Source organism: Cupressus sempervirens, chromosome 6 (genome assembly GCF_028749045.1).
Source record: "Cupressus sempervirens isolate cs-2001-9-10 chromosome 6, ASM2874904v1, whole genome shotgun sequence".
Taxonomy (NCBI): Eukaryota; Viridiplantae; Streptophyta; class Pinopsida; order Cupressales; family Cupressaceae; genus Cupressus; species Cupressus sempervirens.
In genome coordinates, this window is record NC_143123.1 from 425,172,451 (window position 1) to 425,183,990 (window position 11,540).

Below are 11,540 nucleotides of genomic sequence, written 5' to 3' on the forward strand. Positions count from 1 at the left end.
ATCTTGCATGGGAAAATTATTTATAAAAAAGAAAAAAAGAAAAAAAAAATTGGAGGAGAAAGAAAGTGACGAAAATTAGAGGAAATAAATAAATAAATAAAAAAAGAAAAAGGAGAAAAAGAAACAAAAGGAGGAATTTCTATTTTTGAGGTGCATAGGTGGCATAAAATAGAAAAGTTAAAAAAGAAAAAGAAAAAAGGTTGTCATTCCGTTTATTGAGGTGTGTTGGTGGAATTCTAAAAAGTTATGGATATTGTAAAAAGTTGTGGATATTGTAGAAGGTTATGGAAGTTGTAGAAGGCTATGGATATTGTGTAGGAGGAATTTTAGAAGGTTGTGGATAAGTCATGCATTGGGTGGTAAGTGCCTATTTAAGCAAGGCATATGAGCATTTCTAATGAAGCTTGAGAAGTAGAAGCTGTGGAAGGTAAAGCTTTGGAAAGTCAAGTTTCAAGGTATGAAGCTGGAAGTTGTGAAAGCTCTAAAGGTGTAGCTCTTCAAATAGAAGTTCTTGGTGAAGCTCTTGGTGTGAAGACTCTTATTTGGGATTTCTCTTATGTTGAAGAATTTGTAAACTTCTTTTTGAAAAAGTCATATCTATGATATCATCTTGTGGGTGTTGTAAGGATTTTCAAGTATAATAAAATTTCTTGGGAAGCATTTTATCTCTCTTGTTTCCATATTGTTGCATTCTTGGTTATGAGTTGGTAGGGTGGTGTGGCCCTCCATCAAGTGGTATCAGAGCGTACCTTCATCAAATAGCAACCCTCTTAAAAGAATTATATCCTCAAGAGTTATTTCCAAGATTAGCTATCTGTAGCCCCAGCCCACGTGGCACCAGATGACGTGTCGCACCAGCATCATTGGTAGTGTTAAAAAGTTCACCTAATGCATTGCAAATTATGGTGGGTGCTCTGTTAGATTCTTGCAACCTTAAAAAAAAGATAAGTTATCTCAAAAATTTCTCCATAGAAGCATATAACTGCCCATAGCCATCAGAGAGAATGCAAACTAACCAAGAATGGAAAAAGGCCACCAGCAAAGAAGATTACATAATAGCATATTTGTAGAGTTCGGTTGTTGCAGGAGTTACTTCACCTGCAATGATTTTTTCTATTTGAAATTATCATTATCATCAGTGTTTGATGTTTCATATGTAGTGTGTGGGTACTGCAGGAGTTATCTAATTCACCTGCAATGATTGTTTCTATTTGAAATTATCATTTTCATCAGTGTTTGATGTTTCATATGTAGTGTGTAGCTGTTGGGCACTGAAGAGACTCTTCTTGCATGGCCTTTGGTATGCCAAGAGTCTTCCTTGCTGACTGGTTATATATATGAAAAGTCATGCTCATTAAGCACTATGAAGAATCTCCAACGTCAGCAGAAAAAAGGCATCACGCATGTGTAACAGTTCATATTTGGTGAGTCACATGTGTACATGGCTGTTGACGATTTTGTAACTAACATCTCCTTGTAGCAGCAGACATTTGATTCTCTGCGATATGTATTCTGGAAATACAAAAAACAAAGTGGGTGACAACTGTTCTTCTTTGAGTGGAAGGATTACCATTCAAACTGTTGGGGCAACTATTCTGAGATCTCTATGTGCAGATTGTTTCTGTAGGATTGCATTGAGCATTAAAGTGTTGTTGTAAACGTCATTACTGTAGCAGGGTGCCGTCAACACTATTGTGAAATTCTATCAGCAGAGTATCGTGATTTGTTTTGCATGATCATAACAGGAGTTACTTATAATTATCATATGTATTTCATCAATGTGTGGATTATCAAGAGTCATGTACATAAAAATTGCTTGATGTAGCACTGGATTTGTATTTAGCATTCTGAGGGTGAAGTATATCTGTGTCAGTATTATAGTCAACAGAAATCAGTACAGTGTTCATTAAGGGAGTGCAGTCTAGGCCTCTAGTGAGAATTGTATTCAGATTCATTTGTTTTAATAAAGTGGGATTAATTTCTTGGTGTGGCTGGGTTTTTCCCTCGAGAAGGAGGGTTTTCCCAGGGTACCGCTTGTGTTCTTGCATTTTTTAAGTTATATGCTATTTGTTTTATCTCTATTTCTGGTTCAAATCTTGACACATATTGCTGCCCATAACTATCACAGAAACAAAGAAGATCCACTTGAAGCTGATAATAATTTTCAGGAGCAGCAGCTAGAAAAGCCCTTATACCTTGTGTCATCACCACCTCCCTTGTACAGTAGCTTAACCTAGAGTTTTATTATTGAATTTGGGAATCGATCTCTGTGGCCTCATCACATACTCTTTATTGCTGGCATGTTGTTATGGACAGTTTGTATCAGAGTAACAAGACTCGCCACCAGTCAGCGAATCGAGTTACCTCAGCCGGGTCAAAATGACCCATGACCCTAACTCGACGGGTCAACTAGGCTGACTCAACCGACTCGGTTGACTCAGCTGACTTGGCTGGCTGACTCAGCTGACTCATCTGACTCGTCTGATTTTTAATTTTGTTTTCAAAATTTTCATAATACATCTAAAAATTACCTTTGTATTTATGTAATCGATGTATGTTATGTATGTGATCAAATTACCTTCTATTTCATGAAGTAATTGTGTCTTTAAGCTTTATTCAATAATGGGTGCATGGAATTTCTTTCAATCCTAAGAAATCTCTAAATTTCAAGGGTTTTGTCACTTTGTCGAGTCACAGGCGAGTCTGAGCTGGGTCACAAGTCGAGTTATCCTTGCCCCGGGTCCAAGTCACGTTACTTTGGTTTGTATCATGCCTTAATCAACAGTCTGTTGACTGTTTTTCTATTGTTATTTTTCTATGCATTCTCTCAATATAAAAAGAAAAGATCAGCTATCTCTTTGGTGTTATGCACTGAAAGGCTCTGTACGTATACTTTGACTAAAAGTGTAATAAGGTAAATTATCTCTTAAATAAAAAAATAGCTCACACTTAACTTTTAGTCTTGTGAAACCATTAAGTTATCAACAATTCTACTATCCTTGCATTATAAATAGATGAACTAATTTAAGTTTTCAAAAGGAAACGGCTTATTCACATTTTGTTTTTTATTTGTGGGGTTGAATGTATTAAATGTAGAAAAACAACTAATTACTGCCCTTATAGAATTGATGTAAAAATTGCAAAGAGTTTTTAATTAAGTCCAATCATTTATTTTTCTTCCATATATGAAGGCAATTCTAATATCAAAGGTTTCACCTAACAACAAATTCAATCACACAAGCTAAATTTTAATTGCAATCTAAAGCATTTCAAAACAAAATGAAGTTATAATTTGAAACCAGATCAAGAAGTAAAAACAATGGACTTTGGTTGCAAAGACCCAGGTTCAATCCTTAATGCATGTTAGGTGCAATAAAAAAAATTACAGTCATTATTGACTGTAGTGCATCTTGATGAATGAAACCAGATGCAGTGACCTGTGCAATTTCTGATAAAATTATAAACCTCTATTATGGCATCTAAGATGACAATGTACAACATTCTCATCGAGTATATACCATCCCACTGTTGTCCTGCACCAATCCCCTTGGCTCGAAAAAGATTAGCAAAAAGGAAACTATTCAACATCCTTCAGGCCAAAATCTTGGACCCAAAAATGGACTTCTTCCCACATTCTTTTTTAAGTTACTTCAAACAGACCTTAATTTTTCAGCGTTGCATGTCCACCAGATGAAAAATTAATTCAATTGTTGCTAAAATGTGCCAAGACATTTTGTTGGACTAATCAAGTGCGTGTTTACTGGCAAGATTTTTTCTATTGACGTTTAGTTTTATCATTATCCTAAGGGACTGTTTGTTTTGCGGAATTGGACCTGAATTGGGTTAGTGGTAACCTGATTTTTTCAAATTCGCCGTTTGTGTCCAAAATGATAAAGCGGAATTAGAATTTCAGAATTCTAATTTTGCCCCAAAATGAGGTTACCAGTCTTCCATCCATATATGTGGAATTGGGAATTGAATTGTAGTGCCTGCCCCTAGTTTACATTTTCGAGCTACATTTATGATATGATTGCCAAACTCTTTTAGGCCAATTTATGCTTGATGAGTAGCATTATTATTTTAGAGATTATCAGATGATGTTTACACTCAGTTTATTATATGATGAGATTACTTGGTACTCTATATTTCATGCATGTATGATGATTATTCAATGGTTTCAGTTATTGATGATGATTAGTTAGATGGCTTAATATTTCATGTGCTTCTTATGGATACTTACCACATACTGCATGTGTATGGTGTGCGTGTTGTTTTATTTATGTATGGTGTTTCTGATATGGTTAAGGAAGGGAGTCGTAGTCACCTGCTAGTCGGGATCTACACGATGCACCACTTCCTGCCATTGTCTGTTTAGCTTAGAATATTGTGTTTGTACATGCGTGGATTTTATGCAGGTTGCAGGTACCGGATATCGACTTCTCTGAATTGTCAGGATGAGCGTACCCTATCGCACTGTCTCAATGGTAAGAGAGGGGAGATAAACTCTTAAGTCCAAATCCTAAACCCTTTAGCCAATTGTCCTAATTAATAATTAGGACAAGTATCTGAGTTAAGTACCCTCTGAATGCATCAAATGATGTAATTTTGTGATTATAACCCTTTTGTTTGATTTGGTATGTATTTTTCTATGATGGGTTTTCGTATGTTGCTTTATGAGTCTTTGGTGTATTTTTCTATTAATTAAGTTTAATTAAAAAGACTAATTAATGATTTAATTTAATAAAAAATTATTATGATACCTTTATATTTAATTAATTAATTAATTAATTAAAAGAATTAAAGTTGGAGATTAAAGTTCAAGATATATTTAGAACAAGATAATATTTATTTAATTTAATAATAATATATTTGGAATTCATTTTTAAATAAATGCTAAATATTATTGTTATTTAAATTAATTAAATATGTTATCAATTAAGTTCTAAAATAAATTAAAAGTTGAAAGATATTAATTTATTAAGAATTCTAGATCGCATGATCTAAACATGAGTTAAATTTAAGAATTAAATTAAAAGATTAAATTATAAAAATTAATAATGTTATTATAATTTCTTAAAAGTGCACATAAGATTTAAAGTAATAAATTAATTAAGAATTGAAGTCAAGTGAAATTTTAAATAAAGTTATTTAATAATTCAACTTAATGTGCATGAAAGTTGAATGCAAAAGAATAAGAAAAGATAATAAAAGTTAAATTGGAGTTAACTGAGTTGTGCAAAGAGTCTTCTCGGGTAAACGCACAATTAGTGCCCCGAATTGAGGAGAAATTGCTTATCACAACTTTGGGGGTTCATTTTTGAGGGAGACGAATTTGGACGAGAATTTTTGAGAGACAATTTTTGGAAGCAAATTTCAGAAGGCTGATATGAAGAAAGTCTTCGAGGGGAAGGTTATTGAGAAGAGCGAATTCGCATACAGTTCCTGGAGATTGCACAATAGCATCAGGATCAGGTAGGGTCTTGTGTTTTGACTATCCATTAAATATGCAATTATCCCTTCCTGTCTTCTTCGTGTCTGGGGTTTGTAGATCTAAATTCTCTGTGATGAAAGTTTTAACAGTTCAATATTGTGAATTTATTAATTGCTCTTCAATAATTTCTGTATCCATGGAGACTGGATGAATTATTAGAACCCTTGTTTTCTTGATTTAGAAATTAACATTTAATTTAGTAGGGGTTTTGATTTTTTTTAAATTGAAAAGTTCTAGATAAATAAAATATATATATATATATATATATATATATTACATATTTATCCTTTGGAAGAAATTGTTTTTATTAAAAATTAAACAAAATTAATTTTTAAAATAAAACTTATTTTATTTATATTAAAATAAAATAAAATAAAATATAAAAAAATATATATAAAAAAAATATATATATATATATATTAATATATAGTGGGGGGGAGGGAATCACCTCGTACCCGCCCCCCACTGTCGGAGGCTGACAGTACCTGCGTCGCAGGTACTGCGACGGCAGGTACAGAGTACCTGCCGCCGCAAGCCCTGCGACCGCAGGCCTGCGGCCAAGCCGACGGGCTATAAACGTTGTGTGAATAAAAAATATATATATAAAAACTTTGATTTCGTTTTTATTTTTTTTATAATTTTTTTTAATTTATTAAAAACAAATTTTATTTATTTAAAATTTTTAAATAATAAAATTTTAATATATTTAATTTTATAATAGTTTAAACTTTATTAATATTTAATAAATAAATATTAAATGCATAGACATAGTTTGTAAATTTTAATTTATTAATAATTTTGCTTAAATATTAATAAATTAACAATTAATGGTTAGATTAAAATAAGTAATTAGATCAAATGATTATTGATTAATTTAATTAAAAATTAGTTTAATTAAGTTAATTAATAATGAATTTTATTTGACTAAATTATAAATTTGGATATTGATTTAATGAAAGTTATTATAGAAAGGGATAATCGTAAAGGGTAGTTGAGAAAACCTAGTTACTTGAATTTGACATTAAACTGAAACATAAACCTTACCTTAACTCAAACAATATACTTTCAGATCCAATCCCTGAGACTTTGATGTTGTCTTTGTACTTTGAATGTTTTGGGGTTGGTTTAGCGTTGACCAGTTTAGGTTGTTACCAGAGGCTCGGGGGTTGTGAATGTGATGTCATGATGATTTGGTCTCGATCTTTCTTAACCTGACCATGGTAATGTGATGAAGTGCTCTATGACATGATTGTGTTACTGTTTGTTGTTGCTTTCCAGTTTCCTTGTGTGAAGCTGAGGTGTATGTATTTGAGAATACCTAACTTAACCATTTCTGAGTCTCAATCAGTTATACTTGTATTACTTTCTGGTTGCTCATTAGAGAACCATTGGATTTTGTGACTTATCATTGATGCCTTCAGTTGCTGATAGAGAACTGTCGTGATTACATGATTACTATTTGATGTTATCTGTTGCTCATGAAAAACTGATGTAATTTTGTGGATTATCTTTTTATGATGTTTTTCAGTTGCTCGTATAGGACTGAGGTGGTTTTATTATGATTCTTTGATTTACGAGTTCATGAGCTAGGGTAGGTTATCTATGTGTAGAGTCGGGAAGTGGCTTGCAATGGGGGTCGGAGCCCTAAGAGGCTGCCTTGAGAAACCCATTGTAAGTCGTTTTTAATAAGTGAAAACATTTACACTAAATGAGAGAAAATGAACCTAACAAGATAATTGTATGTTCTCTCCCATGCCATGAGTGCTAGTACAGACTAGGATGGGGTAGAGAGAACGCTTGGTTACGACCTTGCATTCCATAGTATGCCTCGTCAGTACGAGAGGATACTAGTGGCCGCAGGATCAGTAGGGACCCGGGATTCCTAAGGGATTGCTCGGGTAACTTCTACATGACTTTTGCGATGACACTTTCCCGCTTGCATATTAGGTTTCCTACGTGTCTTGTGGTACCTCTGGGAGTTAGATGTCGATTTTTTTTAGGGACACTTGAGTTAGCATACTTATAGGATTTCTTGGACTTAGAGAGTATTTTTGATTATAAGTTTTGTTATCCTATTTGGGACTTGAGACTATCTCCTCAGCGCGGTGGGAGTGGACCATTTAGGTTCCACGCGGTCGGGTGGTAGTGCTTTTACTCTTACCATTGAGATCCGTTCCGAGGTCACCGTGGCTGGAGATTTCGTGATTGACATTTACCTTCACTATGTTCTTGGATTATTATGATGGATGGTTAGATTTTATGATAGATGTTTTATCATTATGGATGTATCATGTATGGTGAATAGTTTCATATATTTTACTTTACTTTGTATCATAGATTTGAGGATGTTGTATATTGATCTTTACATATGTATATTCTTTTAAGCCTTTCATACCCTATGACTTGTACAGTGGATGATTGAGCATTCCGAATTAATTTGCCAAGAGGCATTCGGAACAAATGTATAATATGGACATGGGACTTCTGATTATTCTTTCATATTTATGTGGTATTTGTTAGACTTAGAATTAATTAAATTTAAACGTGACCCAACATCTTGGGATCTTTAAGAAATGTAACTTGCAATGTATGTTTGTCGATGATTACATGTCATTGCTTCCGCTACTATGTGTTTGATGTGTATGTCATACTTTCTTACTTTAAAAATAAAAAATAAAAATGTTTAGCAAACTTAGTGAAACTTTAGGTTAATTCTTTTGGATCCCTTGGCGGGGCGTTACATGAATTCCAAGTTTTACTTTTTGAGGATTGGAAAAAAATTAAAATGTATTAATTTTTGAAGTCCCGTGATTTTGTACTTCGGTGACTTTCGAGTTTAATGCTCATAGACATGCACTGTGTTTTATTTGCAGGCAAATGCTCCAGACCGAGCAGTGGAGGTTGATCTGCCTCACAACGTCCAGGGGCATCGAGGTCAGTTTGAAGCTGCAGGGGGACGATTGCAGAAGACTCACGTCGCGAGACCAGAGAAGAGAAAGGGACGTAATAGCAGCCCACACTCCTTGCAAGTCGTCCTGCGCTGAAATGGGGGAAAATAGCGAGAAGAGAAGAAGCAGCGGTAGATAAGATGGTGGTGGAGATGATAAGAAAGGGGGATAACGAGGGGCTCAAGACAATCGCTGGGGAACACATCTACGTCAGAGACCATTGTTCCTTTATCTACTTCAACCCTCATCCACTATGGTCATGGTGCAACATTCTTATCTTTTTCCACCCCCTCGATGGACTCACCCACCATTATTTCTTTGGCTATTATTCTGGTGATATCTATGATGACGATGACACTACTGTCAATTAGTTCTCATAGGTTTTGCTCTGTTTTTGTCTTTTGAATCGGATGAATCTCAGATTCAGTTTGTTTGGGAAATGCGTTTAATATGGGTTTCTCACTAGTTCGGGATCAATCTTAAGGTCTGTATTGAGCAAATACTCCGTTAGAGACTAATATCATTCAAATCAACTAGAAGTCTTTGATATGGATTCGTCTATTCAGATCAGTTGTAAGGTCTGTATTGAGCAAATCCTCTAGAGATGAATATCACTCAAAATCAATCTGTACTAAAGAGCATTCAATGAATTTTGTTCTGTTTTTATCTTTTAGATATTCAGTATTCAATGAGTTCTATTTTGTTTTTATCTTTTTCTATTATTGAGCAATTGGATTGAAAGCAGATTTAGTTGATTTTGGGAAAATGTTTCTGGTATGAGTTTGCCACTTCACGAGAGCAAATATTTACTTGAGAAAAATATAATTCAAATTATTTAGTTACAAACATTTTCGTATGATACACCAGCTAGTTTGGCAAATTCAGATAAAAGTCATGGGCTTGTTCTAAAAATGTTTGCTATGACTTTACAGGGATTAAAAACAACTGGATACTATAGTTTTAGGAAGTACTCCAATTTGAGACAGTTTTGATCAACATAATGCTCCCATATGTACATAATAGCATTCATATGATTATGAATTTTGCCCATTAAAAATGTCTAATTCCAATTCCAATTTCACGAACCAAACGCAGAAGATGTATCTTCATCTTCTCACTCATCTTCCTGGCGAAACAAATGGGACCATTTTGAAAAACAAAACCTGATTTTGACAAATTCAGAATATGAATCAAAACCCAGTTTTGCTAATTCCACGAAACAAACGGGCCCTAAATTCCTACAGCTTTATTTTTCTTGTAATTATTTCGAAGTATCTCAAAAATCCCTGAAACAGGGCCCGGAATTGATACCAAAATTATATATGTGCACCTGCTAAAATCTCAAAGCTTTAATCGTATAAGATGGTAAAGTACTTACTGCTCTGGATGACGAAATCCCGCGAATGAGCCTGCGTAGAGCATATCTCAAAGTGGGACAACAATTCGTAAGATAGTCGTCCTTAGCAGCTTCTAACTGCACATCCCTCGCACCAGATCTATCCTCATTCGTGTCGCGTTGTTCATAAGCCGCCTGAATCTCCTGCAGCTCCTTCACCAGACTTAAAGCAGCAGATTCCCTGACTGTAACATCGGGTGAGGAGAGTTCCCTGAATGCATCCATGTGTAACTCCGGCTGGTTCTCAACTCGTACATTTTGATTAGTGTTTGTATGTTGACTAAGGTTTGCAGATTCCTGCTCTATTTTATGACGTTTCCTCTTTCCTATTTTTTCAGGCCCCGCATCGCTGGGGCTTGCAGTATCCTGCCCTAAAATATTATGTTTTTTCTCATCATTCTTTTCAGGGTCTGGATGCTGAAACCCTTCAGTGAGATTTGTATCATCCTGCCCTGATTCATTGCATTTTCTCTTGTCACTTGTCCTCTTCTTTTTCTTACTGCTATCTGCACCTTCTGCTTCCATGAAATTTTCCCGCCCCTTCATATCCTTTTTCTTATTCTTTTTCTCGTCCACTAATACTAAATCTCCATTCTCTTCATTTTTTGGTAGCTCGGCAATTTGTTTCTTCTTCTTCTTCTTCTTCTTCTTCTCTGAATCAGGAATTCCATTCTCGTGCTGGTGCTTGCGTTTTCTCAACGAAGAGGCGACTTCATCTTCATTCTGCTTCACTAAAGCCTCTTCCATAGAGTACCTTTTCTTGCTCCCGCCCATTGTATGAGATTTCCAGAAGAGAGAGCCCGAAAAGCTCTGGTTTTTAGATGTTTAAGCAATGGATATTAAAAGCAGATGGCCAATGAGGCCTCCCCTAAACCCTAGAAAATCTTATCAAACAGTGTTTGTGAACTTAAAACCCTTCTTGTTGGTTCCATTTAGTAAACGTCGCGTTTTAGGTCTGGTTGTTCAGCGGAAGTATTTCTATTTTTAAGAACATTAAAAAAATATGAAAATTATAGTTCCGTGCTGCCTATGGCAGTTTGGTATCTCGCCTTTATGCTTCCAAGTTCACTTCTTTTTTTTTTTGTTTTTTTAGATGTAAAAAAGAGTGCAATAACCTTATAGACTTTATAAGTAGACTAGTTGGTTTACAAATTGTGTATTGTTAAATTTATTAAATAGAATATTTTGAGGACATTTATAAACATTTTTATTATTATCTAATATTGTTAAAGAGAGATATTAGTTGATAGATCTTATGAGTGGATTTGTGAGTAAATGGAAATTATAGTTCCATGCTCCTACCAATTTGGTGTCTCACCTTATTTTTCCAAGTTCACTTTGCTTATTCTTCTTCTTTTTTAAGATGTAAAAAAGAGTGCCAATAACTCCATAGACTTTATAAGTGGACTAGTTGCTTTACAAATTGTGTCTCGTAATTTAAAATTGTTAAATTTATTAAATAGAAAATTTTGAGAGCATTTATAAACATTTTATTATTATGTAATATTGTTAAAGAGTATCTATTAGTTGATAGGGGGGATTTGTGAGTTTATAAATTTTGTTCTGTGATTTTAAATTGTCATAATTTAAAATGAAATATTTTGATGGAACTTACAATTTTTTTTTGTAGTGCACGTAAAACATATAATTTAAGGATAATTATTAGAGTGTTTGGCAAAGGAAAACATTGCATTCATATGGGATT

At 34.2% G+C, this 11,540-nt stretch overlaps 1 protein-coding gene across 1 annotated transcript in view; it reads right to left on the reverse strand.

Moving 5' to 3' along the window:
• Positions 1 to 10,852, reverse strand: part of LOC149552864 (DNA polymerase V family) — a 30,175-nt gene extending 19,323 nt beyond the window's left edge. The window contains exon 1 of the mRNA XM_089788395.1: positions 9,818 to 10,852. Within this exon, the coding sequence (XP_089644521.1) occupies positions 9,818 to 10,609 (792 nt within the window). The 5' untranslated portion in view covers positions 10,610 to 10,852. The remainder of the gene's footprint in view (positions 1 to 9,817) is intronic.
• Positions 10,853 to 11,540: the final 688 nt, after the last annotated feature.